The sequence below is a fragment of the Syngnathus typhle genome, linkage group LG4 (assembly GCF_033458585.1).
Source record: "Syngnathus typhle isolate RoL2023-S1 ecotype Sweden linkage group LG4, RoL_Styp_1.0, whole genome shotgun sequence".
Classification (NCBI taxonomy): domain Eukaryota; kingdom Metazoa; phylum Chordata; class Actinopteri; order Syngnathiformes; family Syngnathidae; genus Syngnathus; species Syngnathus typhle.
Window position 1 is genome coordinate 14,026,264 of NC_083741.1, and position 25,368 is coordinate 14,051,631.

General features: G+C 39.1%; 1 protein-coding gene across 1 annotated transcript; it reads left to right on the top strand.

Annotated features, from left to right (window-relative positions):
* Positions 1-1,974: 1,974 nt before the first annotated feature.
* cpne7 (copine VII) lies at positions 1,975-24,707 on the top strand. The gene is made up of 16 exons (XM_061277099.1): positions 1,975-2,094; positions 3,553-3,792; positions 5,876-6,058; positions 6,148-6,222; positions 7,321-7,395; positions 10,590-10,673; positions 10,743-10,832; positions 11,659-11,757; positions 11,868-11,954; positions 12,488-12,547; positions 13,076-13,209; positions 17,204-17,258; positions 19,055-19,106; positions 19,282-19,415; positions 19,976-20,212; positions 21,778-24,707. The coding sequence occupies exons 2-16, from the start codon at positions 3,619-3,621 to the stop codon at positions 21,928-21,930; spliced, it is 1,692 nt and encodes a 563-aa protein (XP_061133083.1). The 5' UTR covers positions 1,975-2,094; positions 3,553-3,618; the 3' UTR covers positions 21,931-24,707.
* Positions 24,708-25,368: the final 661 nt, after the last annotated feature.

A 25,368-nucleotide genomic window follows, 5' to 3' on the forward strand; every position in this document is an offset into this window, starting at 1 on the left:
TTAACCCTAACTAACCCTAATATGGATATAAATACTCAACATCATATCCACCTCTAGTTAAGGTCACAGTTTGATTTGAATTTCAATCTATTTTAGAGGTCATACAGATTTTTTTTATGACAGCTGGAATGACTCAATTCCATTTTTTTTTTTCAATCCGACCCAGGTCACTTTTATAAATCCGACCTGGGAGCACGGATCTGAAATCAGTATTGACTTTATATTTGACTTTAATTTCATCCCAATTGAATCATGAAGCATAAAGCATAAACCATGGTGGTAAATCAGTCACATAGACAGTTCATTTGTTATCTGCAGCAATGACATGACATTATCTTTAGTAGAGTCGAGACTCAAGAGCCTCACCTCATTTCCTCCAAATATTTTGACTTCCTCTTGCATCGCCCCTCTGTAAATATGAGATGATGAAAAGATGAGCCGATACACGCTGGACCACATTTACTAACGTAAACACTAAGTAACTTGTGAGTATCCTCGTCTCATGTGGGTTTCTTAGGGTTCCCTTTTGGTTTACATAGCAGATGACAGACTAATGATTGAGCCTTAAGACCTACTTTGTCATATTGCTTGTTCTTTGCAGAAGATACAGAATATATAGTACATATTAGTATATTGTGGTATTTTCTGTTTATGTTCAAATATCCGTTGTGGACAGGATTATGCCACTGTAACGTTCATAAAAAAAAAAAAACTATATGACAATAATTTGCTGCAAAGCATTTGCACTTTGTAGATTTTTAAGAAACATGACAAACCCAAAGTGTGATTCAAGACAAAGTGACAGCATAGTTTTAGGATTAAAAATAAAAAGGGTTCTAGAAGCAGCATGTTTTTACTTGACTAATTGGCTAATAAAACTAATGGCGCTGCCGGCTGCACTCAAGACGACCGGAGAAACATCAAACAAAACAAACATGTTTGTCAGCGAAAGGCCACCGAAAATAGGATTTGTTTGAAAGTGCTTTCAATTAAGCCTTCGCAAGCCTTCGCTTTCTCTTCAGCACCGCACGCTGGCTTGAGTGACACATTTCGATATTGTGGTTAGGTCTCAATTTGAAGCCACTCTTAATTTGTCTTTGGTCGCCTACAGCACCACCTCACCTGGCAACATCTCAAAAAAGCGGTGTCCCCCCCCCCCCCCCCTATACAATCTATAAAATATTACGCAACACATTGTGATACATTCATGAAAAGAATACATTTGTGGGTGTATTGCAGATAATACATCAAGACTGCGTTACATAACCTAAAACTGTTAAATGATGGAAGGGGCCCACTATGGGTCACGTTACGAACGCTGTGATGTTGGTCTTGGAGAATCTCAAAACTGTAAATAAAATAATTACGTTATGAATATGAATGCTTTTATGGAACTTTTTTTGCAAAAATGATTTATGAAGGTAAATTTTGGGCTACAGCTCTTGCATTAGAGCTGAGTCGGTATGGGTGTACAGAATGTTCTGTTTTTGCTAGCATTGCAATCACACTAATCTCTTGTAACTGCATTGTAACCCCATTTCAAAGTCCCCCCACCCCCCCGAACTAATTGTCTGCACAACGTGATTTCGTCATTTTATATCAGCATAATTATACATGGCATCTGCCTGGATTTGATTGGTGTAAAAGCAATATGACGCAAGTTTGATCGGCACATGAGTAAAAAAAAACAATCCTACAGATTTGCATCAAGGGAGGATGGAAAATTATTTGTGGTGTTTTTTTGTCACAGCATTAATGGCTCCTGTCTTTTCATTTGAGCATTTAGTGTCAATTTGCATAACTCATTTGTTTTACCAAGCATGCTGGCTTGCTTTTAGACTCCAACTCATCGAATGGAAGGGAACAAGCCCAGCCTCTTTTGCTCACTCTGTGTGTGTGTCTCCCTCTCTTTCTCTCCATTTTTTCCACATTCTGTGGCGACCAATGAGGGAGGCAAATGAAGCTGCCGCTTTACGGGAGAGCATCAAAAAGTGGCGCACTACAGAAGAGTAAATAAAGAGTGGAGAGTGACAAATGTGTTTCACTGAGGGAATGAGAAGCCCACATCTTTGATCTCCTGGTGAAATAAGTACAGTAAGTAGACATCTTTCATGATCTTTACTAGAAATATTTTCTTCTATATATTGTTCAGACTGGTGAATGTTGAGTTTGTTTTTTAATCAAGTTCTGTTTGACTCAGTTGGTGTAGCAGATTTTGATTTTAATTGTGCATTTCGCCAAGCTCATCTGAGTAGTTTTTGGGTTACAATTTGGTTCTGGGCACTGTCCCTGGTGCTGCACAAGCATAAATATGCAGGTGTACTTGTGGTGGATGATTGTGCAGCCATTGAGCCTACTTAAGTGCTGTACCTGTTGCTGTGTTACAATTAAAGGAGAGCAGATAGTAACGGTGTGCGTATATATATATATGTATGTATATGTATATATATATGTATATATATATATATATATATGCACACACCCGTTCTCCATGTGCCTGTGTGATTTCTCTTGGCTTCCTTCTCCAGTCCAAAATATGTATTGCCGAATCGTGCATGAATGAATGAGAGCATCTCTTTTCTGTGTCAGTCCTGGGTGTCCATCTTTCCACCCTCTCCCACCTTAAGTCATCTGGGAATACTCTCTTCTGAATGGAAAAACTTCTCTTAAAATCCGTTTAAATGGTGGTGCCCTGAGATTCGAATGACCTGATTTCAGATACGCACACATGCACGCACTCACGCACGCACACACGCGCACACACATATTGGGGCTGCATGATGTCAGCTGAATTTTCCTATATCAATAATACTGCAATAATTAATGTACTTAAAAAAAAAGACATTTTTACTATCCAATAAAATGACTACATTTTCTGTGTTATAAAGAAGTAAGTAGGCTCGTTCTTAGCTAATCAATTATGATAACTTGCAATTTTTTCATATATGTACTTTTACTATATCTGTAAGTTATTTAGTCTTACGCCCCTAGGTATTGTTCACCCATTGAATGGCGATGCACATTTAAAGTTGCATCTGAATGGCCAAAGTTAGGCACAAGCTTACAAATTCAAATGAAACGTATTGCTTATCTTTGCAATGTGTCTATTGCATAGGCTATTATTGCAATGAATTTTTTTCCTGATATATTGTGCATGCGGTGTAACGGAAACACAATTGAATTGGAATTTTTAAAGAAAACATTTCAAAGATGTGAGAGTGCATTGAATCGAAATGAATCAAATCGCTTCACTTTTAAAATGAACAGTCATTGAATTTGATCCCATACCAAGTATCTTGATTCACATTTCATTCGATATTATTGGAGTAATGCAAACCCCAAATAAAGTACACTACTCGTGACTCTAGGACTCTATCCATCTAAGCATGTAATCTAGAGTTGCTAAAAGCCCACTTCCACCCATTCCTAATAAGAGGTAAAATAATATGGTCCACAAAAGTGCCCCTTGGGATCAGATCAGACTCTCTGCTCAGTTGTTTCCTGCCAGCCAGCATCCTTTGCCTAACCGCTTCCTGCTCTCATCCCTCACAGTTACAGAGCACATCATCTCCTACTACTTGTTTGCTGCTCGGCTGCTCCTCTCATCCCCAGGCCAGAATGAATGACATTCAGGAGGCCACCTCCCCCGCCACCAGTCTCGGTGGTCCGGCGACCTGCGTCTCCAAAGTAGAGCTGCGGGTGTCTTGTAAAGCTCTACTGGACCGAGACACTCTGAATAAGTCAGACCCTTGCGTGATCCTCATGGTACAGACCAACGGGCAATGGACTGAGGTGAGAGACTTTTTTTTCTCTTGTTGTAATATATTTAAGTCCTTTTTTTTTTACATGACTCCAAAAAAAAACAAATTTAATTCATATTTCAAAATTCTAAATGAATCTCACTAAAATCCAAATTTTGTTAATGGAACATTATTGTTCATGGAACATTCTCCATTATTGCTTGTTCTTTCTCTATATGCACCTAGTCCAGGTTGTACCCTGTTAAGTTTTTTTTATACGATATCCTATTAAGCGTGCTGTTGTGGCAAAATGGACTTATTATTGTACACTGCGCTCGAGTTGTGCTCCAGCTTGAATGTTTATTTTCTTGGACTGCTCCCAAGCTGCTTCGGAGTGTAGGAGGCAAGTCTGTCATTTCCCCTGTTAAGCCTTGGGCAAATGCCCAAAACAATGAGGTTATTCAGTTACAAGTTAATCATTTTTTAAATATGGCATGTAAAATAAAAAAGAAAAAACACAATTTAAGGGAAATTGGATCGCATAACAGTAACTTGAACTCACTGCATATGAATGTGGTGTATTTAGATATGATTTTATAGAGTGATGGGGAAAAACACTTGGCAGGGAGCAATGTGGCCAGATATGGATTTTTCTGGCTGTAATCTGAGACACACTTGTCAGATATGATAGCTGACCCGAGTTTAGTACGGCATCAGCACTTCAGAATAACTACAGCGGATATACATATATAAAAATAGACACTTAAATGCAACAATTTTGTGATGTTAGGTAATGAGACCAAGATAAATGATTTCAAAACTTTTTCCAATATGAATTTGGCTAAAACTCGACTGAAACATTTTCAAGAAGGGAAGTAAAAATGAATAATTACGATAATGTGGTTGCACAAGTGCACACACCCTCTTATAAGTGTTCAGAATGAACCAGTCACGTTCAAAGTCATAATAAAGTCAACACAGACCTGCTGCCACCATTGAAAGGCCTCTACTTAACCCAAAATAAAGTTTTTTGTAATATCACAAAGCCTGGTGTTTGAACAGGTGTGTGTAGACTTTTTAAACTAAAGATCACTCACTTTTGCTTTGGTTGATTCCCAAATGAAATTCTCTTTTTGAGTTGCTGCCAACCAGCAGATGCATGAACAAAAACAACCTTCATGTGTCCATGCAAATGAATGTGTTCGAAAACCGGGTGTTTCTTGCGTGTCAAAGGCTTCAAGGCTAGACTAGTGATCAAACTATCCAGATAAAACTCTTTGGGGAGAACTGATGAAAAGGAACTTTCATTTTCTATGGCAGCGATGTGTTTGTAGCAGACGCTTCATACCTACAACATCCCATTCTCTGGCACCAGGCATCCTCTGTTGCCTAGATTAACTGTCATCAACAAAAAGACTCATCAAACGCATCCCAAATCTGTCCATCCAGATGGCACAAAGTCAGAAGCAGGATGGTGAGGAAAGAAATGATGGAAAGACGTGCCTTAACTACCATTTCTTTGCTTTTGGGAAACTATACGTGTTTCCACTAGTTGCATAAAAAAAAAAAAAAAAAGAAATCCACATATATTATGGATTTTTTTTAGAAAATATCCTCTGTCATTTGTTGACAAATCAATCTACTTGCTGTTTTTTGTACTCAGGCATGTCTAATATGAAACTAATGTTACCTCATCTATCATCGATCTATCCATCTATCTAGCTAGCTAGTTATCGAAAATTCAACCTTCAACACACTGGACAGTTTGGAAACATTTATGCATTGGGAGAGCCGAAATGCTATAGGGTGAGCAGATGGGGCCTCAAAGAGCTCAGCTTTCTTGTCAGGCAGTCAAAGGCGGATTCGGACGTCGTCCGTGTACTCAGATTAAATGTCAGAATCCTCCAATCTTCTCTCATATATTGCTCTTGACCGAGTGCGTCAAGATTGGTCCAGTTCAATAATAGAACATTTGTTTGAATTCGTCTCTCTTTTGTGAAAATATAATTGCAAAGATATGACCCTTTGGTCAACTAAAAGCTCTCTCTTTCTCTTCTGACATCAATTCAGTCATGATTGATGGAAATGAAATGTCAGCAGAGTGCAAAAGTTGAATTGGGGGTATTTTCTCTCAGTTGGACAGGACAGAAGTGATCAAGAGCAACTTGCACCCCGTCTTCGCCAAGGTTTTCTCCTTGGATTATTACTTTGAAGAGGTTCAGAAGCTGCGATTCGAAGTGTACGACATCCACGGCACTCACAGCATCGGGACACGTGATGACGACTTCTTGGGTGGGGTGGAGTGCACGCTCGGTCAAGTACGTGTGAATTACATACAGATCTTCCGTCGTGAGTCACTGTTGTTGTTTGATGTACGACTGAGCCGATCATTCTGTGCTTTCTGCAGATTGTGGCCCAAAAGAAGATGGTGAAGCCACTTCTTCTCAAGTATGGAAAATATGCTGGCAAATCCACCATCACAGTAAGTCCTTTAAACTTGCAACTGCATGACTTTGTCAGGACTTTCTGCTGCAGATGTACTCAGTCTAATTTGGCACATTTTTCTCAGTTGCAGCAATTCATTTCAACCGCAAAGTAGATATCATCATTCTTCCGACTCCATATATGAGACTTTTGAAGGTCCTATTAAGTTGTTTGAGTAATTAATCAAAACAAATAGTCAAATCTGTCTTCATGAATGGTGTTATTAATGTAAATTCTTTGAGTCTAATTGCTCTTATTAATAGGATTTTATGAATCATAAACACACACATTGATTTGAGACTTTTTAGGATGTTTTCATTTTTTTTAGGGTTGGATTGTTTACACAATGGGCAGCTTCAATGTTTTGTTTTTTAAACCCTAATTTTATAGGCATTGGAATATCTTTTGCATTCTCTGCAAATGAACAGCAAGGTGTACCATTCGGCAAAAAGTCTGAAATATTTTCTTTTATGACAATCGTAACGAGTGTGGTACGTATACACTTTTGGTATTTAGTCATTTTTAGTTTAGTCAAATTCACAACACTTCACAAGGAACACAGAAACCAAGTCCCCATAATGCAGCAGCTATTAGGCAATGGCCCATTAAGTTTGTTTTTCCGGGTGGGTACCTTCAACCCTTAATTTAAAAGACATACAGTATATCAGAGGCCTTCAATCCTCTCATGTCTTGTTTTAAGTGTCCAGCAAACTGGTTTTAATTAACAGTTTAATTAAACAGTTCACTATCTACAGTCTACCACAAAACAGTCTTCATGGTGGCTCATTTTAAGTAAAGTTGAGCCACGTATATCGACTGTAATTGATTCTCCTTGAGGTGTTGGGTGAACTGTTCCCTCTTGCGATGTTTATGATAGATGGAAAGTTTTAAAGTGGGTATATTACTGATGGAAATTTTAAAAGATATTGGGATCAAAAAATATAAAATCGGAATTCTTGTTTGCATTGACATGGCACAACCATTATGTTTATTTAGCACGACATTTACTTTCCAAGCATAGATCATGTGTATATCTTTTTGAGAAATGTTATATTTTTTGTGAAATATTATAGAATAAAACCTTATCTTCTGTCAGGTACATGCTGAAGAAATCTCCGGCAACAATGGCTACGTGGAGCTGGCGTTCTGTGCCAAGAAGCTTGACGATAAGGTGAGCGAAGCACATTTTTATACGTTCAACATGTAGCATTCAACAATGTAATGTGATTCAGTGGAAGACTTTTGCCAGAAATACGTTATTAAACTGATGCCTTGAGATAGGTTTAGGTTATTCTGTATCAACACTCAAATTGCCTTAATTAATTAAATTAAAAAGAAGTAGCACACTGTAACTGCACTTTTTTAAAACACACAGCATTGACATAATTAAATTGAGTGTAAAGGTTTAAACAAAATTGGCTCCTGTTTCAATTAAAAAACATCATTGAGGTGTGTGAGCCATACAATGCACACAACAAGGAAATATTAGTCATTTATTACAAAGGACAAATAATGTATCCCTGTGACTGTGAGTATTGTTTTTAATGTCTGTCTACATCTGTTGCTCCACCATTTGTGTTTTAATATCTGTAGCTTAAGGATTGTAACACCGCAGTACAGATGCTATGCATTATCACATTAAATTGCACATCATTTCACATCTTACTGCTGACCAGAGCTGTTCTTCATCACATGGTCAAAATTATTCTCTTCTGCTTTTTGAGGCTTTTTTGGGCTGAGACCATATTTCAATCAAAAAAGCTGCAGGAGCTTATATCCAATTTAACTGCGATGCTGTGAAAGTGCTTCATGTTCTCTGGAGGAGCCTCATGTACCTGACTTGGAGCATCTCAGCACTACTGGACAAAAAAAAAAAAGAATCATAGTCATTCCCAGTGTACATTTCATTTTTCTGGAAATTAGACCTGTGCAATTTACAGCCACTCCTGGGACTGAACTGACACGTGCATGAGGGCAATGATCGAGAGCCGTGATTAGAAATCCTCCAAAAGCGTGTCCTCGTGTGATATTTGTTTCATATAGGCTTCTGGGGCTTATTTTATGCAGGTTTTTCAAAGAAACAGCCTGCCAAATTACTTATCCAGTATATACAAATATTAGCTTTTCAGTTTGTAAGCACGGAAACAAATAATAGGCAGCTTCCTTGAAAATGCGATGCTAAATATTGAGATCTTCTTTTTGTGTACACACAAAACAGTTTTGAAATTGGGCCATGGGAAGGACTGTTTAGAAAGACATGACACTGTTCTTTACAACACCCCAAATATTTATCGATGTAAAGAGCGAAAGAACAGGTTCACAAATTAAAGTATATATCTATACAAGTAACACAACAACAGCAGAAAATATGTCAAAACTCAAAAGAAGCATTAAAACTGTCAATTTCTTAGTTAGCACTAAAGGGATATGTTGCATGAAAAGGATTTTTTTTGCCACTAGACTTCCGTTGCCTTAAGCCGTCATCAACCCATTCCCATCAATATGTTGTTATTACAGCTCGATCCTCCTCAAGCATGATAGATTTAATAGTTTCCATTCCACGCTTATGCCTAGAGTTACAAGTGACCAGATTTACAAGCAGTACTTTTGTAAATGGCAAACCATTCTCCAAAATAGAGGCTTTGAGCCGGTTTACTGTCAAACTAACATAAAATAAAGAGAATTACACACAACTGTACCTTAAGGTTCGCTTCCTTTATGCTTACTCACAATAGGGAACTTAAGGGAAAGCTATAATTGGACATATATGATGGAGCAACACATGTAGACAATAGCAATATATTCTTTATATTTTGCGAAGAACACTTTTACTTTTACAAACTGTAAAATGGTGTGCTATTTTCTTTTTAAATATACATGACAAAAATTTAAAATGAATACATTTTCCATTTATTTCAATCAGGAAATACGATCTGCATCTTGAGTTTACGAGCGTGGTCATAGGACGAGTTTAACCACTGCATATAAATGAGTCAAGCTATATAATTGATCCTTTTTTTTTTTACAATACTTTTTAACCGGATGAATCCATTCATTACTATTGTAAATCAATTCCATGGTGGAGTAGGACTAAATTGACGTGTGAAATCATGTGCATTGCAAATCCATCTGGGAAAGCGTGAATAGAAACTGTTTGGAAAAGACAAATGAAACCTATTTGCGATCCTGTCCGATTATTTGACAAACCCGGAGCGACTTGAATTACTGAGCGTATTATTAGTTTTTGTCCAACACTGGCACCCGTTGATAACAACTGATGATCTCTTGTTTTCAAGTGTGTGTGTGTGTGTGTGTGTGTGTGTGTGTGTAATCACTCCAACCTGTTGACCCACTCATACACACACACGCACACACACACACGCACACACGCACACACGTCATCAGGCAATTACACTGACCGGCGCAGGGGAATTAACAATGAAATATCCTATTTACACATAATGACTTGTGCCAGTTGATCATTCATTCAGGCTCGTTGTAATTAGCCCGAGATTACATTTGGACTTGTCTGATCTGTCCGTGTTGCTGCCGGTGCTGCTGGCTGCCCGTCACCATGACAACAAAGACAGGATGCTGCAGCTCCTCATGCTCTTGTCCCTCAGGAGATGTATCAGGCTAATGTGGCGGGAAATGCACCCTTAACCGTCTCATTTGGAGTACAAGACAATACATGCACTTACACGTATTCTACATACTATATACATGGGATGGAAAAAGCCAACTACTCAAGGGTGCATCATTTATACCCAACCTGCCCATGTCAGCAGGGTTAATAGTTTGCCGGCTAAATTCAAAAGTAATGATCTCTCCCTGAGCTTTCCGTACAGTATGAACACCCTTGTGCAACAATGCCAGCTTTTCTAATCCGATACATTGAAGTGTGTTGGCTGGAGAGAATACTCGGTGATCGCCTATGGAACTAGTGCGAAGGCGATGCGTGTTAAAACGCTGACATTGATGATCATTTAGCGTCGGTTCTCCAAATGAGGAGGCACCTAGCAGCACAGTAAATGTTTGCGCTGCTTCTCTCTGACCTTTAATCACAGACACAATTACATCTGCCTCCGCAATCACCGAATATAAATCAACCTCAATGAGCCTTCCCCATGATATTTGCTTGCAAATGCCATGGAGATGATTGTTGAAATGACCCATCATCAGTTTACCCTTCTTGGCTGATGTTGTCTCTGTGTCAGCCTCATGATGAATTTCGGAAAGACTGCGACAAAATTACGCGCGAACACGATTAAACAATATTAACAGCAACACGGTTAAATTGCATTTTCTCCTCTTCAGAGCCAGAGGGCCACTCATTTTAGTGGTCTCCTTTTTCTGCTTCTGCAGGACCTTTTCAGCAAGTCTGACCCCTTTTTGGAAATATATCGCATCAACGATGATGAAACGGAGCAGCTTGTTCACAGAACTGAGGTAAAGCTATCACCCTCTCGGTTCCGCCGCAGACAATTACATGGCCCTCTTATCTTCCTCCTCATTCAGGTTATAAAGAACAACCTGAATCCTGTTTGGGAGCCTTTCAAAGTGTCTCTTATATCCCTGTGCAGCTGTGATGAAGACAGGAAGCTTAAGGTAAGCCAACTCAAGAAATATCATATACTATGTTTGCTTGCTTTGACTGGAATCAATCAAACAAGAAAAAGAGGAATAACAACTGGTGGTGGTGGTGCAATATAGAAAATTGGAAAGACCAGCAAAATGTGATCCAAGTCATAGTTCAGAAACTGATTACATCATTGATATTTGCGGTCCCCAACTTTTTTTTTTTGCACCATGCACCAGTTTCACAAAGACGTAGAAGCTGATTAAAATGAATAGTTCATTCAGTATGCACTCAGAAAAATGAACCATGGCATACTTTTCTTTTAACGATCTGCATCTTAATTTAAATTATACCACTTTTAGATTGTACAGTACTTCCTCAGATTCATTAAAAGCAGCATAAAAACGTGGCTAGCATTGTCGAGCTGCATTTTTAAATAGCTGCATCTAATTACGTGTTTTATTGTTCATGTTAGTGTTTGTTTCCCCCAGTTGTGTAACGGCGTGACTTGTTGCGGAGTGTCTACGGACACATTCGTAATGCAATAATAAAAATGATAGTAACAGTTTCTTGATAAAATGTTTGGACTGAATTGAGAAGAACAAGTATGAAAGAAACGTTCGATTAAGCTCACTGCACTGAGAGTAAGCCGTATCGAAGACCGATGGATAGAAGTTAATATTCTACCTCGATCACTCTCAGTGCTGTCATTCGGGTTTTTTCCGCTGTAACAAATGTGGTGGTCGAGAGAAGTACAAGACAAGAGATGATTGATGAGAATTGCATGGCCTTGTGGGTCCCACTAGCAGAAATAGAAGAAAACAGTGTTTTCTGTATGTGTGTCTATGTCTCCAGTGCCTAGTGTGGGATTATGACTCCAGGGGGAAGCATGACTTCATTGGAGAGTTCTACGCTACTTTCAGAGAAATGCAGAAAATCTCCAGCGGAAATAAGGTCACATTTTCATTATACAGTTGCATCTTAAGGTTAAAACCTCTCACAGCCCAATCATCTGCCTCAACAAGTGGTGAAAGCTTCTTTTTTTTTTTGTATATATATTTCAGGTGACGTGGGATTGCGTGAACCCAAAGTACAAACTGAAAAAAAGGAATTATAAAAACTCAGGTGTTGTCATCTTAAATGATATCAAGGTAAGACTCAATCTTCACTATTCAGTCATCAATATTTGACACATTTGCTTTTCCACCTACATGATAGCCTGAGCCAAGATTGCATCAAATTCATTCTTGCATGAATTGCATTCTGGTAGACAACTATACGAATTTCCATTTTCTCATGTGATGTCCAATATGTGCGATGCCATTCAAGCGTATGAAATATCAATTTGAGTTCAGGGGTTGAAAATGTCAACTCCTCCAAAACGATACAATTTTACAATATAATACATACAAACTTAAAAGTAACCCAGTCTGCTCGAAATCCTCAGCGTGTGTGGGTAGAGAAAAAACATGTTTTAGTGCCTTTTGTATGCAAATATGCATTCCTCAATGGACTTCAAATCTCATTTAAATAACCTTTTTATTTAAAAAAACTAAGCAGAGGTACAATATTTAATATGACAGCATTTGCATTAAACAGATGGCTAAAACCAGATGGCGAGCACCCACTCAACCGCTCCATGTTTTTCATTTTCACTGAATGAAATCTTTTTTTCCCCTCGTAGCTGCACAGAGTTTACTCCTTCTTGGATTACATCATGGGAGGATGCCAGATCCACTTTACGGTAAATAATGCTGTTTTCTCACCTTTCTGTCCCTGCGATTTTAATTGTGTTTGCACCGCGTGAGCTAACTATATGCTTGCGGCATCACAAGCAATGTGTTTTGTTTGAAGTCAGAATTGTTCAACTTTTTTCACTCCGTACACACTCATGCATGTTTTCCCTTCCTGTACATGGTTGCAGTTCTTGCCGTAGGCAGCATCATTGATTCATTCGAGCCTCCTTCAACTTGTGCCCTTTGGTGGGCTCCCCTCTTGTGCGCCTTTTCTATCATCACTTGGACTCCTGAAGCAATGAATATTAATGCTGACCACCGCCGCGGTACATCAAGTTTGTCAGATTCCAAACGGAGGGAGATTTGTGCACAATCTGTGTGGGCGTATAAAGAGCAACAACTTGGCAGCGTTCACATCATTTATTCTGCATATTTATCCATCTCTGACATGAACCGACAATGATGGTTTCTCGAAGTAAACAATTGTGTTGTTGACCCCGTGTTTTTTCAAATTGCACGATTCTCCTCCTGGCCAGGTCGCTATCGACTTCACGGCTTCAAACGGAGACCCCAGGAATAGCTGCTCCTTGCACTACATCAACCCCTATCAGCCAAACGAGTACCTGAAGGCTCTGATAGCTGTGGGCGAGATCTGCCAGGACTACGACAGGTTGGTCACGGTTTTGCATATTTGTTCGTCTATCTAAGTTAGTGACGTATAGTGACAGGCAGAAGGATTAAATGCTCATCCCCTTGTGAGGAGAAGTCACAATTTACTTCCATAACTACCTGTTGCCTTTTGTGCACGGGATTAAGAGCTTTGTCTTCAGATAAGAAGGCCCACGTTTGACATTAAATTAATTTGTGAGAAAATTGGAGATTCTTCAAACATATTTTTGCGACTTTTTGTGTCCTGGAAGAATTTTCTAATGTAAATTGGCCGAATCATGTTTGGGAACAGCCGTTTATGGTTGAATGAAGAAAATGCGCCCTAGGATTTTTTTTTTATGCGAGTGCAAAGTGATGATTTACAGTTGATCATTTGCTTGTGTGTCTCGCTTTTTTGTACTGTGGAATGGCATATGGTGCATATACAATAGTGTTTATTGTCAATGCTGTCATCTGATTAGTGAGTCACTTTTTATGTCTTATTCTAAACACAAAATTTGCACTGTCCTCCTCCTGGCATGGTTCTTGGAAGCTAATCTGCCAACCAGCAGAGTCACAAATGTTTTATAATAATATTCTGGACACGCTGCTTGCAATCTTGCGTTTCCATATGGGTTGGGCAAATATATTAGAAAAATGTCATTTTGCCCTTTAGATTGGCCATTGGCCTTTAAATTTCATTTTATTAGAACTTTCTTTGAAATGATTTCACTGACATTTCTGGCTAAATTCATTCCTGTATAACTAGTGTGGAATTTCTTTTGTAATATTAATTCTTATCAGATCGTTATTGTGCTACAAAAGATGTTATTATCGGTGGCATATTGCAGATCGATTAACTGTGTTTGTTAAATGTTTAAAATCAGGGAAGGGTTGCCATCGTGAAGTGTGGCTAAGCAGTGCAGCCAATCATAAGTGCAAATTAAGTGCATTAATTACAAAAATTGAAAAATTTAAATTTAAAACTGAAGACTTTCATTTCTGCTAGCTGACTGGACTAACGCATTAAGCCAGATGAAAGAGTTTTTAATAAACACTTGAAACACGGTACCAATTTGCTCAAGTGTGGAGCAATGCCACCTTTAAGTGATTAACAGCTTCACAAATATTTGCACTTTGTAAAGACGATAATATTTTTAACACCATGCACACTGTGATCGAGTCATTACAATTTCAGCATCGTGCTTCTCTTATACTGGTCAGTAAAGACTTCACTCACGAACGATCCTCAGCTGTTTACGACTTCGAGATATCGAGATGAAATAAAACTCTGGACTTCCCGTGAGTCAATATGAAGGGAGCATACAAACGACTCCAAGTAGTGGCTAGCGGAAGTGCAGACGCTCAACATGAACTGTGACAGTTTGATCAATACCACAGCGAAGGCGCTGCGAGACTTTGTTTTTAATGATGTATATTTCTGAATATTTCAATTGGATTAACTTTCCATGGCTGTAAACTTTACTCATTGAAATTATACAGTCAAGGGGCCTCTATCTAGTAAATTAACAGCAACAAAAAAGAAGAAAATCAAGATGTATTTCTGATTCAAGGCTCACTTCTGAGTGGAACTACTGAAATTAATTAAAGTTTGATATTCTCATTTATTAAGATGCATTTCACAAGGAGAAAGACGAATACTATACAATTTTCACATCTTTGTCCAAGAGAAATATTTATAGCTGGTTTCTAACCTGCACACATTGTGAATCATTGAAGAAGAAGCATACTTACCTGTAAATGCTTTTGCTTTTATCCTGGCTCCATGTTAAATATAAAGATGTCAGATAGATATTCAAATCACACACAAGCACAATTCTATTACTTATCATCACATGACCTGTTTTAGAGTGAGACCGCCATCATCTGTTGAACCAAAGCCAGATGAGGATTAAGACTGGATTCTGATTTATGCAGATCTTCCTATTGAATATCAGGGGAGTACAGTCAGGCTAATTATAGCATCCCAGAGATAACGCTGGAGACACCGAATAAGCGTTTGTCATTTTGTTTATCTGCTTGTGTGTTTACGGGTGTTACATGCAGCAGCCCTTCTTTGCAAAATTGAAATAGTGAGGTCCAAAATGTGGGCAAGCAAACCTTTTAGCCTTTAGCGAATAGAGGTGATGTGGGTTTTTAGAGCCCTTGCAGAGGAGTGCATGATGGAGCTAACATGACAAGCTTTTGTCTGTGTGGGCAGAGACTCATTTACCTTGCTGAGAGTGCTGTTACGCGCCACGTGCTGACAAAGTGGAATTAAAAAAAAAAAAAAGGCCACTGCAAAACTCTATACCGTATGATAGAAATGTATCATTTGTGCGTTCATATACAACATGTATATATTTGGAAGGTTAATGTGGGCGTGAATGTGCTCTCATTTGGAGGTGCATATGTTGTACTGATTAGGAACAGCCTGCTCGGCTTGACTCACTTGTCCGTCCCCCCCCGACCCCCGCTGGTAGAACAAACTTTTTTCAGTAAAAAAAAAAAATAACTTTCATCAATGGTGTATAATAAATCCTGCAGGTTCTTATCAGCTGTTTTAAAGGTGTGGAGTAATGAAGGCCACACATTTTAATCATTTTTTTTGCCATGTTAGTACAATTCAAAAGGTTTGAGGTAACCGTTTGCAACGATTCATTTAGATAGGAGATAGGAGATGATTAATATATGATACCGAAATGAATCATGATGATTATCATATATTAAGTCTGACGACTTGAGTCATAATATATGACAACAAAATACATATTTGATTTGACTAGAAATATTTGTTTAAGTAACACAAACTTAATGATTATATATCAATTGGGGGGTGGGGCGGGTGAGTGAGTCTAACATTGCAAAAGGTTTTTCAAAAATTTCCCAGAATAACATAGGCAATTACGCTATTTCGCCAAATGATAATGCTTGCACATAGCGCAATCAACTAATTTGGCAGTTTTTCTTTTCCACTCAGTGCTCTCTCTTGTCACACAACAAAACACAGATTGGTTCAATTGAACAACACCTGTCGGAAAAGATCCATATTATTATACTGTGGGACATTTCACAATGACATCAGATTCAATTCCAGTGTAGTAAAAGCCCAAGCGATGTCCAATCATCATTGGTAAACAAAGCCTTCTATGTCATTTGACCAAGGCAGACCAATTGCGAAAACAGGGTAATTGGCTTGAACAAAATGATTTCAGCCTTCTTCTCTCTAGCCATCATTTGAATGAGTGAACATGTCATTCAAATTGATGTTATTTGAGGTAAACAAAAGAGACAAAACTCTGGTCATGATTTGCATTTCAACAGCTAAGTTCTTTCAACGATAGATGCGGAGGAAATTCTGACATGGTTGCCGAAGGATTAGCTCATTAAATCAGGAGACTGTAATAAATGACTTTAGGATGAATATTGAAATGTGTTGAATGTAGGCGTAAACATATATACTATCGGATAATCATCAGATTTAAAAACAACATACTATGTTATTTTTGGTGACAATCTGAAATTTGTTTTTTTATTGTGAGAGCTTGCTTGCATTTCTGGATTCAAATTTTGATAGTTGGCAATAATGAGTGCGCTAATGGCAGCCACAACCGGTAACCCAGTGTGCCAGTTGAGACGAGCCCTGGATTCATCACTTCAGGTCATTTGGCTAGACTTATGTATAGTGAGTCTTCATCTTGCCATTATTATCTGGTGGCATGACAATTCGCTCTCAATGTCACAATATTATCAAGATCATCGAAGGAAAATGGAGAGGAGAGAGACTGCTTGCTGGGCTCTGAAAAGAGAAGGTGCAGCAGGTGCCTGCGGGGACCGTGGGAGAAATTTCAAATTGTAATTCAGCCTTTTAACATTTATGAAATGCAAACAAGCAGGAGGTTTGACCTTGAAGATGTGAACAGATGGATAAACTGTTTGAGATGACTGACAAAAGCCTCTTCTAAACGCTACAGTATTGTGCCTGATAGATTTTCTTCTATTTTTTTTCTTTCCAGTGACAAAAGATTTTCAGCCTTGGGATTTGGTGCTAGAATCCCTCCCAATTATGAGGTGAGTTTGCTTTTATTATTTTGCATCAAGTTGACCTTCACTTCAGGCACCAAATTATGTTGTTGTTTTTATTCATTAAACCCCTACGTTGGAACAACAACCAGTTCTGAGAAAAATAATTTGTCGGCTCGAATAATGGACCCCTTGGTGGCGATGCTCAATTCACATTCATTACATTCAAGAACTCATAAGTGGAAGAGCATTTCTACGTGAGTAAATTGGATTTGGGCAACTGCAGGCCTCTCGTGATTGGCTGCAGCTCCGGGGAATCGTATGAAACGACAGTCACACACGATAGTGAACACAAACCAGCTTTTAAGTTTTAGTGGTAATTTCTCTCCCTTATATAGATTGAATGGTTGCAAACGCACGCTAAAAATGATGTATGTACGTTGTTGTGCGCCAACTGATAACATTAATGGGGAACATTTAAATCTGAGCTCTGAGCATATGGTTCGCGTGTCTGTCTTACATTCAGAGCTTCTGAGTCCCTTCTTGGACATTATTGTGCAGGGGCAGCCACATCATTGGGAAAACAATTCCCGGCGTCTACGAACCTCGTAAAAATTGATGAATGCATTCAATTCAAAGCAATTATTGCTTTAATCTTAATTTACATGCTTAAAATCTATTTACAATGCTTAATCTATCATTTTGAAGTGATCATCAATTACCCCAACCGCAACTAGTGCTTCGTGTTTCCCCTTCTATTCCATTTGTATTAGTATGAGGAGGTGTGAATTCAATTCAACTTGATTTTCTTTTGTATGTTCTCATCATCATAATTGCTTATGTTTGTGTTCTGGGGCATGTGTGGGACCCAGGTAGGGCTTTTGATGGGGGGGGATTTTTCAAGCAGTTTCAGTCGGAGAAATCATTGTAAATGCAGGTTCCTTTTCCCCACAGAGACAATTAGCAGGATTTTGGGCTTTTTTCAACATCCCCCTTGATTAAATTCACTCTAAGAGTAAGTAAAAAAAACAGCAGAGCACGATTATGACTTTGTACTGTTAAATAATTAACTTTTGCTTGTGGAAGCTTAAGTGAGACTAATTACATGAAATATGCCGCAATAGGTTGTTGGATGGAGCTGGCTTGTGAAAAGATATCAAAGTGGAACACCTGAACAAGTGGCCATTACTGATGTCATTTGTCACGCCTCTTTATTGCCGATGGTATTAGTCACACCAGTGCGGTGTGCAGTGAAGCACCTTCAGAGCGGCTAAAGGATGATTCATTCTCACAACCTCAGCCTAGCCACTACGTACTGAATAGATCAGCTGCATTTTACATTCATGCTTTGAATCATTTAAATTCGAAATGCGCAAGCCAGGTGGAGAGGAGTTACTTGGTTTGGCTGACAGCCGATGCTGCTTTTGGGGAAAAAAAGTATTTCTGATTAGAAGAAGAATTTCATTGAAAATGCATGGGGTGTTGTATGTTGGCAATCTGAAATGGCTTGCTTTCAATGAATTCTTTTGATACATTGGTGATCAATGAGAAATAATCATGCGATTAAAAGTCATTATTGAAGAACACTCTTTTACAAACACACACACATCTAACAAAATTTCTCATGAATTAAATCATTTAAAGATCTAAAAAAATGCATCCATTTTTTAATACGGCAGAATACTCCCAACCTTCTCTCAATTTATTGGTAGTAATTGTTCTTAGAAGCTGCTCCCGAGATTGGTTCCATTCAAATACTTCTTTCATCTACTCTAGAATGGACAAGGTTGTTCTATTGTTCAAGAAATATGCAGTTATTTTCAATTGACTATATCTCTAAACAGGTGTCTCATGACTTTGCCATCAATTTCAATCCAGAAGATGATGAATGCGAAGGTAAGATTGAATAGCTTTATGCAAATAATGTTCCGTTGCATATTGTCTGAATCAGTAGTTCTACATACGGCAAAGACTTGTGCGTTTTGCCCTTCTGAACATTCCTATCTTTACCCAGCTGCACCTTTTCTCCTCATTGTTGACCGATGCTTGTGTTTTTGTTGTGTTTGATCAGAGATTCAAGGAGTGGTTGAGGCTTACCAGAACTGCCTCCCTAAAATCCAACTCTATGGCCCTACCAATGTTTCTCCCATCATTAACAGGATAGCCAAGCTGTCAGCTGGCGACGGCAACATTAAAGATGCCTCTGTGAGTGTCTCTCTGCATACAAATGGATGATAGACGTACATGCAGCCTTTGTTATATTGCCTCCCGCTGGGTCCTCAAGTGAACAGCATGTGGTTTCACTCACTCTTTCTAGTACTGTAATCATGCCTAAAGGCAGAGATGAGGAAAAAAGATCCTTATAAATAGACAAGTATTGTTCTCTTATCTTGGACTGCTTTTACATACTAATATCATATCGGTGGTGCATACCCTTTTATTGGCATTTTATATGCCACCAAAGGCCAATTATATGATTACTCTGCTTGTTAAACTCATTTTAGGCATCAGGATTCATCTCATTAATTACTCAAAGTCAATGCTTTTCATCATGTGGCCTTCAGGGCATGTTTTCCTTGTTGTTTTCAAACCAGATATTCAGCTTAGAATCAGTTCTGTGGACAGAAAATTAATCTGTTTATTTTTTCGTTGACTAGAATAGAGCTTGGTTAAAAAGTGCTGTTACCAACTCAAAACCACATCTTGCCTGCTGTGTAATGAGTCTGAAGGCAACACTTAAATGAACATGCTCTATCTTCCAACAGCGATACCACATCCTGCTCATCCTCACCGATGGCGTGGTGACGGATATGGCGGACACACGCGAAGCCATTGTGCGAGCCTCCTACCAGCCTCTTTCCATAATCATCGTTGGGGTCGGCAACGCCGACTTCACAGACATGCAGATTTTGGATGGGGACGACGGTGTCCTGCGCTCCCCGAAGGGCGAGCCGGTCCTCAGGGACATCGTGCAGTTTGTGCCCTTCCGGGACTTCAAAACGGTCAGTTACCTAAGTCAAGAACAAAATGTTTTGTCCACAGAAGTTAATCTGTTTGTCTATTTATTTGTGCAACTTGCAACTGTGGCATTTGATGAAAGTCAGGTTTTCTTCTTGTGGATATTTCAATATCTGAATTCTGTATCAAAAAAGCACATCCACAACTTTACCACCCTCTAACTATTAACAAACTAAGGATTCACCCAACTAGTCAATCTTTACTACTCCGCATTGATGGTTGCTTGAATTCTATTATTTTTAAATTTTGAGGGTGGTGGAGAGAACGCGAATCCACTGTTAGTTTATTTTTCACCAATATTGATAGTCTTTGAGCTAATTTGTGCCTTTTTAAAAAACATACAGACTAGAAGAGTCAAAAGCATCCGACTTATTGGCGGTGTTAAAAACACTGAGAGCAGTGTCATTTGCAAGCCAAGCGAGTACCATTAGGGTGTGCGCCAACTGCTTCTCTTCACAGCCTTATCAAAAAGCATATTTTAATATTCTACTTGAGCTATATTTGGGCTATAAATATTACGTGTAGCCAGTGGTCACAGTAAAAGCGCAATTTACCGGAGGAGCGTTATCTAGCTTATTATCTTGAGTGACACACATGAACAATAAAGGCGCTGTGTTCCAATATTCATGAGTAAATGTGACATTCTCAGTCATGTCCTATAACACAATATTTTACTCTCCAAAGAGCAATTGTCAAGTAAGAACAGCTAAAGAGGCACATTTTTGTTGGTGTTTTACCCCTTTTACTTACAGCCTTGTGTGGAAATCATCATTATTATTATCATTACGACTAATTTAAATACAACATTATTTTTGGAGCAATATTAATTGTTCTCAAAAAGCTCCTGAACTGGTGTCACAAAAGATTTCAAACCCAAACTTGGAGTTTCCTCCCCTTCAATATTGGCCAACCACCATGTCAGTATGTCAGCTTGGAAATGAGCCTTAAGAAAAACGAGCACTGCGCTGCTATAATTCATGGCTGCTCAAAATGCCCTGAGCAGAAAACAAGTCGTTTGTCATTTGGATTTGGAGGTGTATCGGTTGTGACACCAGTTCCGGGACGTTTCTGACACACCTTCAGGGATAAGAACTGTACAACCTTGCAGCGAGAAAAAAGGACCTCCAGTGCTAGTCCTGTGATTGACAGGTGATCCACGTGTGGTGTACTTCTCCAGCCCACTCATCCAAAGTCAACTGGGATAGGCTCCAGTTTCCCCGCACCCTTCATCACGACAAGCAGTCAAGAAAATGAATGGATGGATACAGATGGTGGCAGAAGACGAGGGTGGGGCTGGGGCGGGCGGCTGAAAAATTGCATGGCACCGCAATGACATAAGAAATGGAGATTGCTTTTTCAATGAGCCTATCTATACTCAGCTGCGGGAAAGTCATGCGTGGGGGTAGTTGTCAGTCTATCAACGTCTGTGCTAGGATTGACAGGTGAAATCCCTTTGGGCTGGAAACCCAAAAGAGTTTCCAGCTCAAGTTACGGAGAGGAATAAATGAACTTAGAGTACCGCTAGTTCTCACCGCTGCTTGTATTACAGGCTTCACCGGCAGCCTTGGCCAAATGTGTCCTGGCAGAGGTGCCCAAGCAAGTTGTGGAGTACTACAGCCATAAGGCCATCCCCCCTATGAGTCCAGTGAGGGACTTGCCCACGCCAATCCTCACCCCGCTTGCCACCAGTCCGACAGAGTAAACAAGTCCTCAACAGCATCCGTCCCTCAAACTGAGACAAAGAGAGGATGCCTGGCCCCTGGGAAAAGATGAGGAAAAACTCTTGTTAATCATTCATTCCACTCCTACTTTCTCCCCGGGACTGCGAGTTACGTTTTTCTGCTCGGTGTGGATTCAGCACATCTCTCTGGCTTTGCAATGGAACCATCCCAGCTGAATCGGCATCTGAAGGATTATATTTCTTTGCCATGGCTTTGTGCATGCCAGCCAATCTGTCAGCCATTAATCACAGACGGAGGACAGATCATCTTCGCCGCCCGAGAATTGCTCCCTCTTATTTTTCAGTAACATTTCATTTTCATTTCTTCCAGTATCATCGCTTAAAAATAAATTTCAAAGAGTAACACAAGCAATCAGGCTATAATACATTCATCACAAGGGCCTACGATGAAAGGCGAGACATTTTCCATTGCGGGCTTGCTACACTGACCATCAGTCATCACATATACTTGAATGTGTGACTTCATTCAAGGGCAGCAAGAAATTATTGATCGAACCTTCAGGAGGGTGACACGTTAAAATTTCCCACTCAGTGCGGTTCGCAAAGGTCATACTCACACAGACCAAACTCTTAATGTTTCGTCATGGATTATCCATCGTGGAATGCTGCAAGGTTCTGTTTGTCCTGTGGAGTATATGAAAAAAGGTAAGTTACTCTAGAATGCAAGATACTCCGCCGTCAGACAATCAGATGGCTGAGCGGCATCATGTATATAGTGGAAGACATTGAACTGAATATATTTAAAATGTCTGATGCCTTGCAAAACTGCAATAGCACCACTCCTAATTGCTTGTCATATGTCCCAAGACTTTTGTCCAGATAAGCACAGTGTTTACGACCTTTTGCGGTCAGCGCGGCACAACTTGTTGGTGTCTTAAATGTGGTTTGCTCAATAGTGATTATAGCTACTTTCCAGATGATTAGGATATGAACCATTACCGCCATAATCTCTGATTTGTCACGTGTCAGGATTATCATTGTCTACGTCTGAGAAACTGCCTCTTATCTACTGCCTTCAAGACGTGACAGGCTCAAGTTTTTGTAACTTTGGCAAGTGGCTAAAATATTATGTGTTGTTTACATTCCTTCAACCTTTACATCTTTATTTTGCGCAACTGTTGTGTAAACTGTTTCAATAATCATTGAAAGCACAGAAACAGAAACCCAAGTTGTAATATTATTATATTCAGAGTTGTGCCTATATGAATAGTTTATGTTTGAGATTCAGTGGATATAAAAAGTCTGCACACCCCTGTTCAAATGCTAGGGTTGTATATATAAAAAATGAAACCAACGTTAAATCATTTCAAAACATTTTTCCACCATTAACGTCACGTGTAACTTGCCCAACTCAAATGGAATTAGAGAAGAAAAAAATCGGAAACTTTCTGACAGGGGAACTAAAACTAAAAAAGGAGTCAGCACACACCTGCCATGATTTGAAGTGGCTCTTATAATAATAATATTAAATTACAATGATTCATCATGGCCTCATTGTTTATATGGCAAGAAAATTACATCTGAACAATGATTTGTAGATTTTTTTTAGATGCATTGTACATTGGTAATTTTAGTTTAAAGCAGACATGCAATGATAAAGAACCCGTGAGCAATCTAGGATTGAACCAGACACCCTCGTTACAAAATGACACTAATACCTCTTCCATGGTGTGCAAAAGGTCATGGAATTTTTTTTCAAAAAAACATCTTAAACTTGTGTTTATATTTTTATTTAGTGTCTTGCTTTCAAGTCTTTGCGCTATTGCTTTGTATAACTGCTGTGTGTTTTGTTTTGTTTTGCTTTGCTAGTGCATGTTTGCGCAAAAACATCAACTTGAAAATGACACCGTCACTGTGTTTACAGCTTCTTCTCACACACATACACACACGTTGGAGGAACGTGACATTCATTTGTCCTCTGGATCTCCCAACTTTCCCTCGATGCACATTATTGACTGGTGGATGCGCAGCATGCACATACACCAGCATGCCGTTGTCGGACTGTATTGAACAAGCCAACTGTGGAGGACTGGCCTGTTACAGTGTGGATCGGTCCTGTGGGCCCAGATTTGGACATGTATTAATGTAATGTAAAGGGAGACCCTGTTACTAAAAAAAAAGAAATAAAAAAGGCATCATATGACTGACTGGTACAAAAAAAGGGAATGAAAAACAACCCAGCTGGAGTCAACAGCAATTTCTCGAAAGAGCTTGTATTGACTTATTTCAGCATGTCAGTGCAATGCTGCTCTTGTGTAAAAAGGTTCATTCTGTGAGTTCTAATTTCCACCAGCGTGTCACTTGCAAAATGGTAATCAGAAAGGTGAAGCTAAAATGTTTAAAAATTTTTATCTCAGTTTGCAGCTTGCCGCTCTCTCATAAATGTCTAGCGTCAAGTCAGTGGTGAGAGATTGTAAACATTCCGAAATATTCAAGGGTTCTTTTCGGGCAAATTTGTCTAAATACTAAATACGATTGTAAAGTGTCCAAACACATTTTCAACCATTTTGATGCTTTTCTCATTTCCCCCCCCACCTGCTTACTGCCCAGGACACAGTTTACAGTTCATATGACAAATATGCAACGCCACGCATGGGTAAGAAACAACCCATGTATCATTAGTGGAGATCAGATTTCTTTCAAAAGGAAATAAAGGGATTTTATGCATGCTTACTTTGATTGTTAAACTGTGCTGTGCTGTCTTTTCCTTTAACTTGATGAATTGTGTGTGTGATTAGCAAGCCTGCATTTGCACAAATGATGTTCGTGTAGTTGACGCTCTTTGTCTTGCAGTTGTGTAAATAAAATGGAATGTATGAAAAGAGCAGTGTCTCATTATTCTGATGACAAATCGATACTTCTTGTGTATTTGTTCACATCTGATACACTGAGGAGATAAGATAATTTTAGTGATACGCCGACAAATCACTGGAGTGCTGATGTGCTTGATGACATCATTTTAGCTATCAGGTGCACATTGGCCCTGTGCGGCTTTGGGTGGTGATGATGAGCACTTACTGGATGGCACGAAGCGCTGAGCCTGGTTTTTAATTCCATCCGACAGTTCCTTTCATTTAACAGCTATTGTCGCCGGCGCTGAAAGACAGTTGTTTCCATGGCGACACCTACTTGTAGGAAGGTCTTCAGTTTTTGTCAGATCCAGGGACACAAATATAAGGATGCGACATAGAAAAAGTCATCTGAGTTCATTCAATCGCTGAGGTTGTCAGGGTGGCCACTAATTGTCCTGCAGAAACACAGATGAAGGCCATGATCGATTGAAACCTTCTTACCCTCAGCTTATGTCTTGCTTGTTGTTGTTTTCTCACCTCAAAATGATTTATGGAGACAATTAAACAAAGCTTAATGACGGTTACTAGCAATAAAACCTCAAGCATG

Coding starts and splice junctions, on each gene's coding strand:
- cpne7 (XM_061277099.1), top strand. CDS start 3,619: ATGAATGACATTCAGGAGGCCACCTCCCCCGCCACCAGTCTCGGTGGT. Junction 13,210..17,203: donor ATCTGCCAGGACTACGACAG/GTTGGTCACGGT, acceptor TTTTCTTTCCAG/TGACAAAAGATTTTCAGCCT. Junction 19,416..19,975: donor GCAACATTAAAGATGCCTCT/GTGAGTGTCTCT, acceptor ATCTTCCAACAG/CGATACCACATCCTGCTCAT.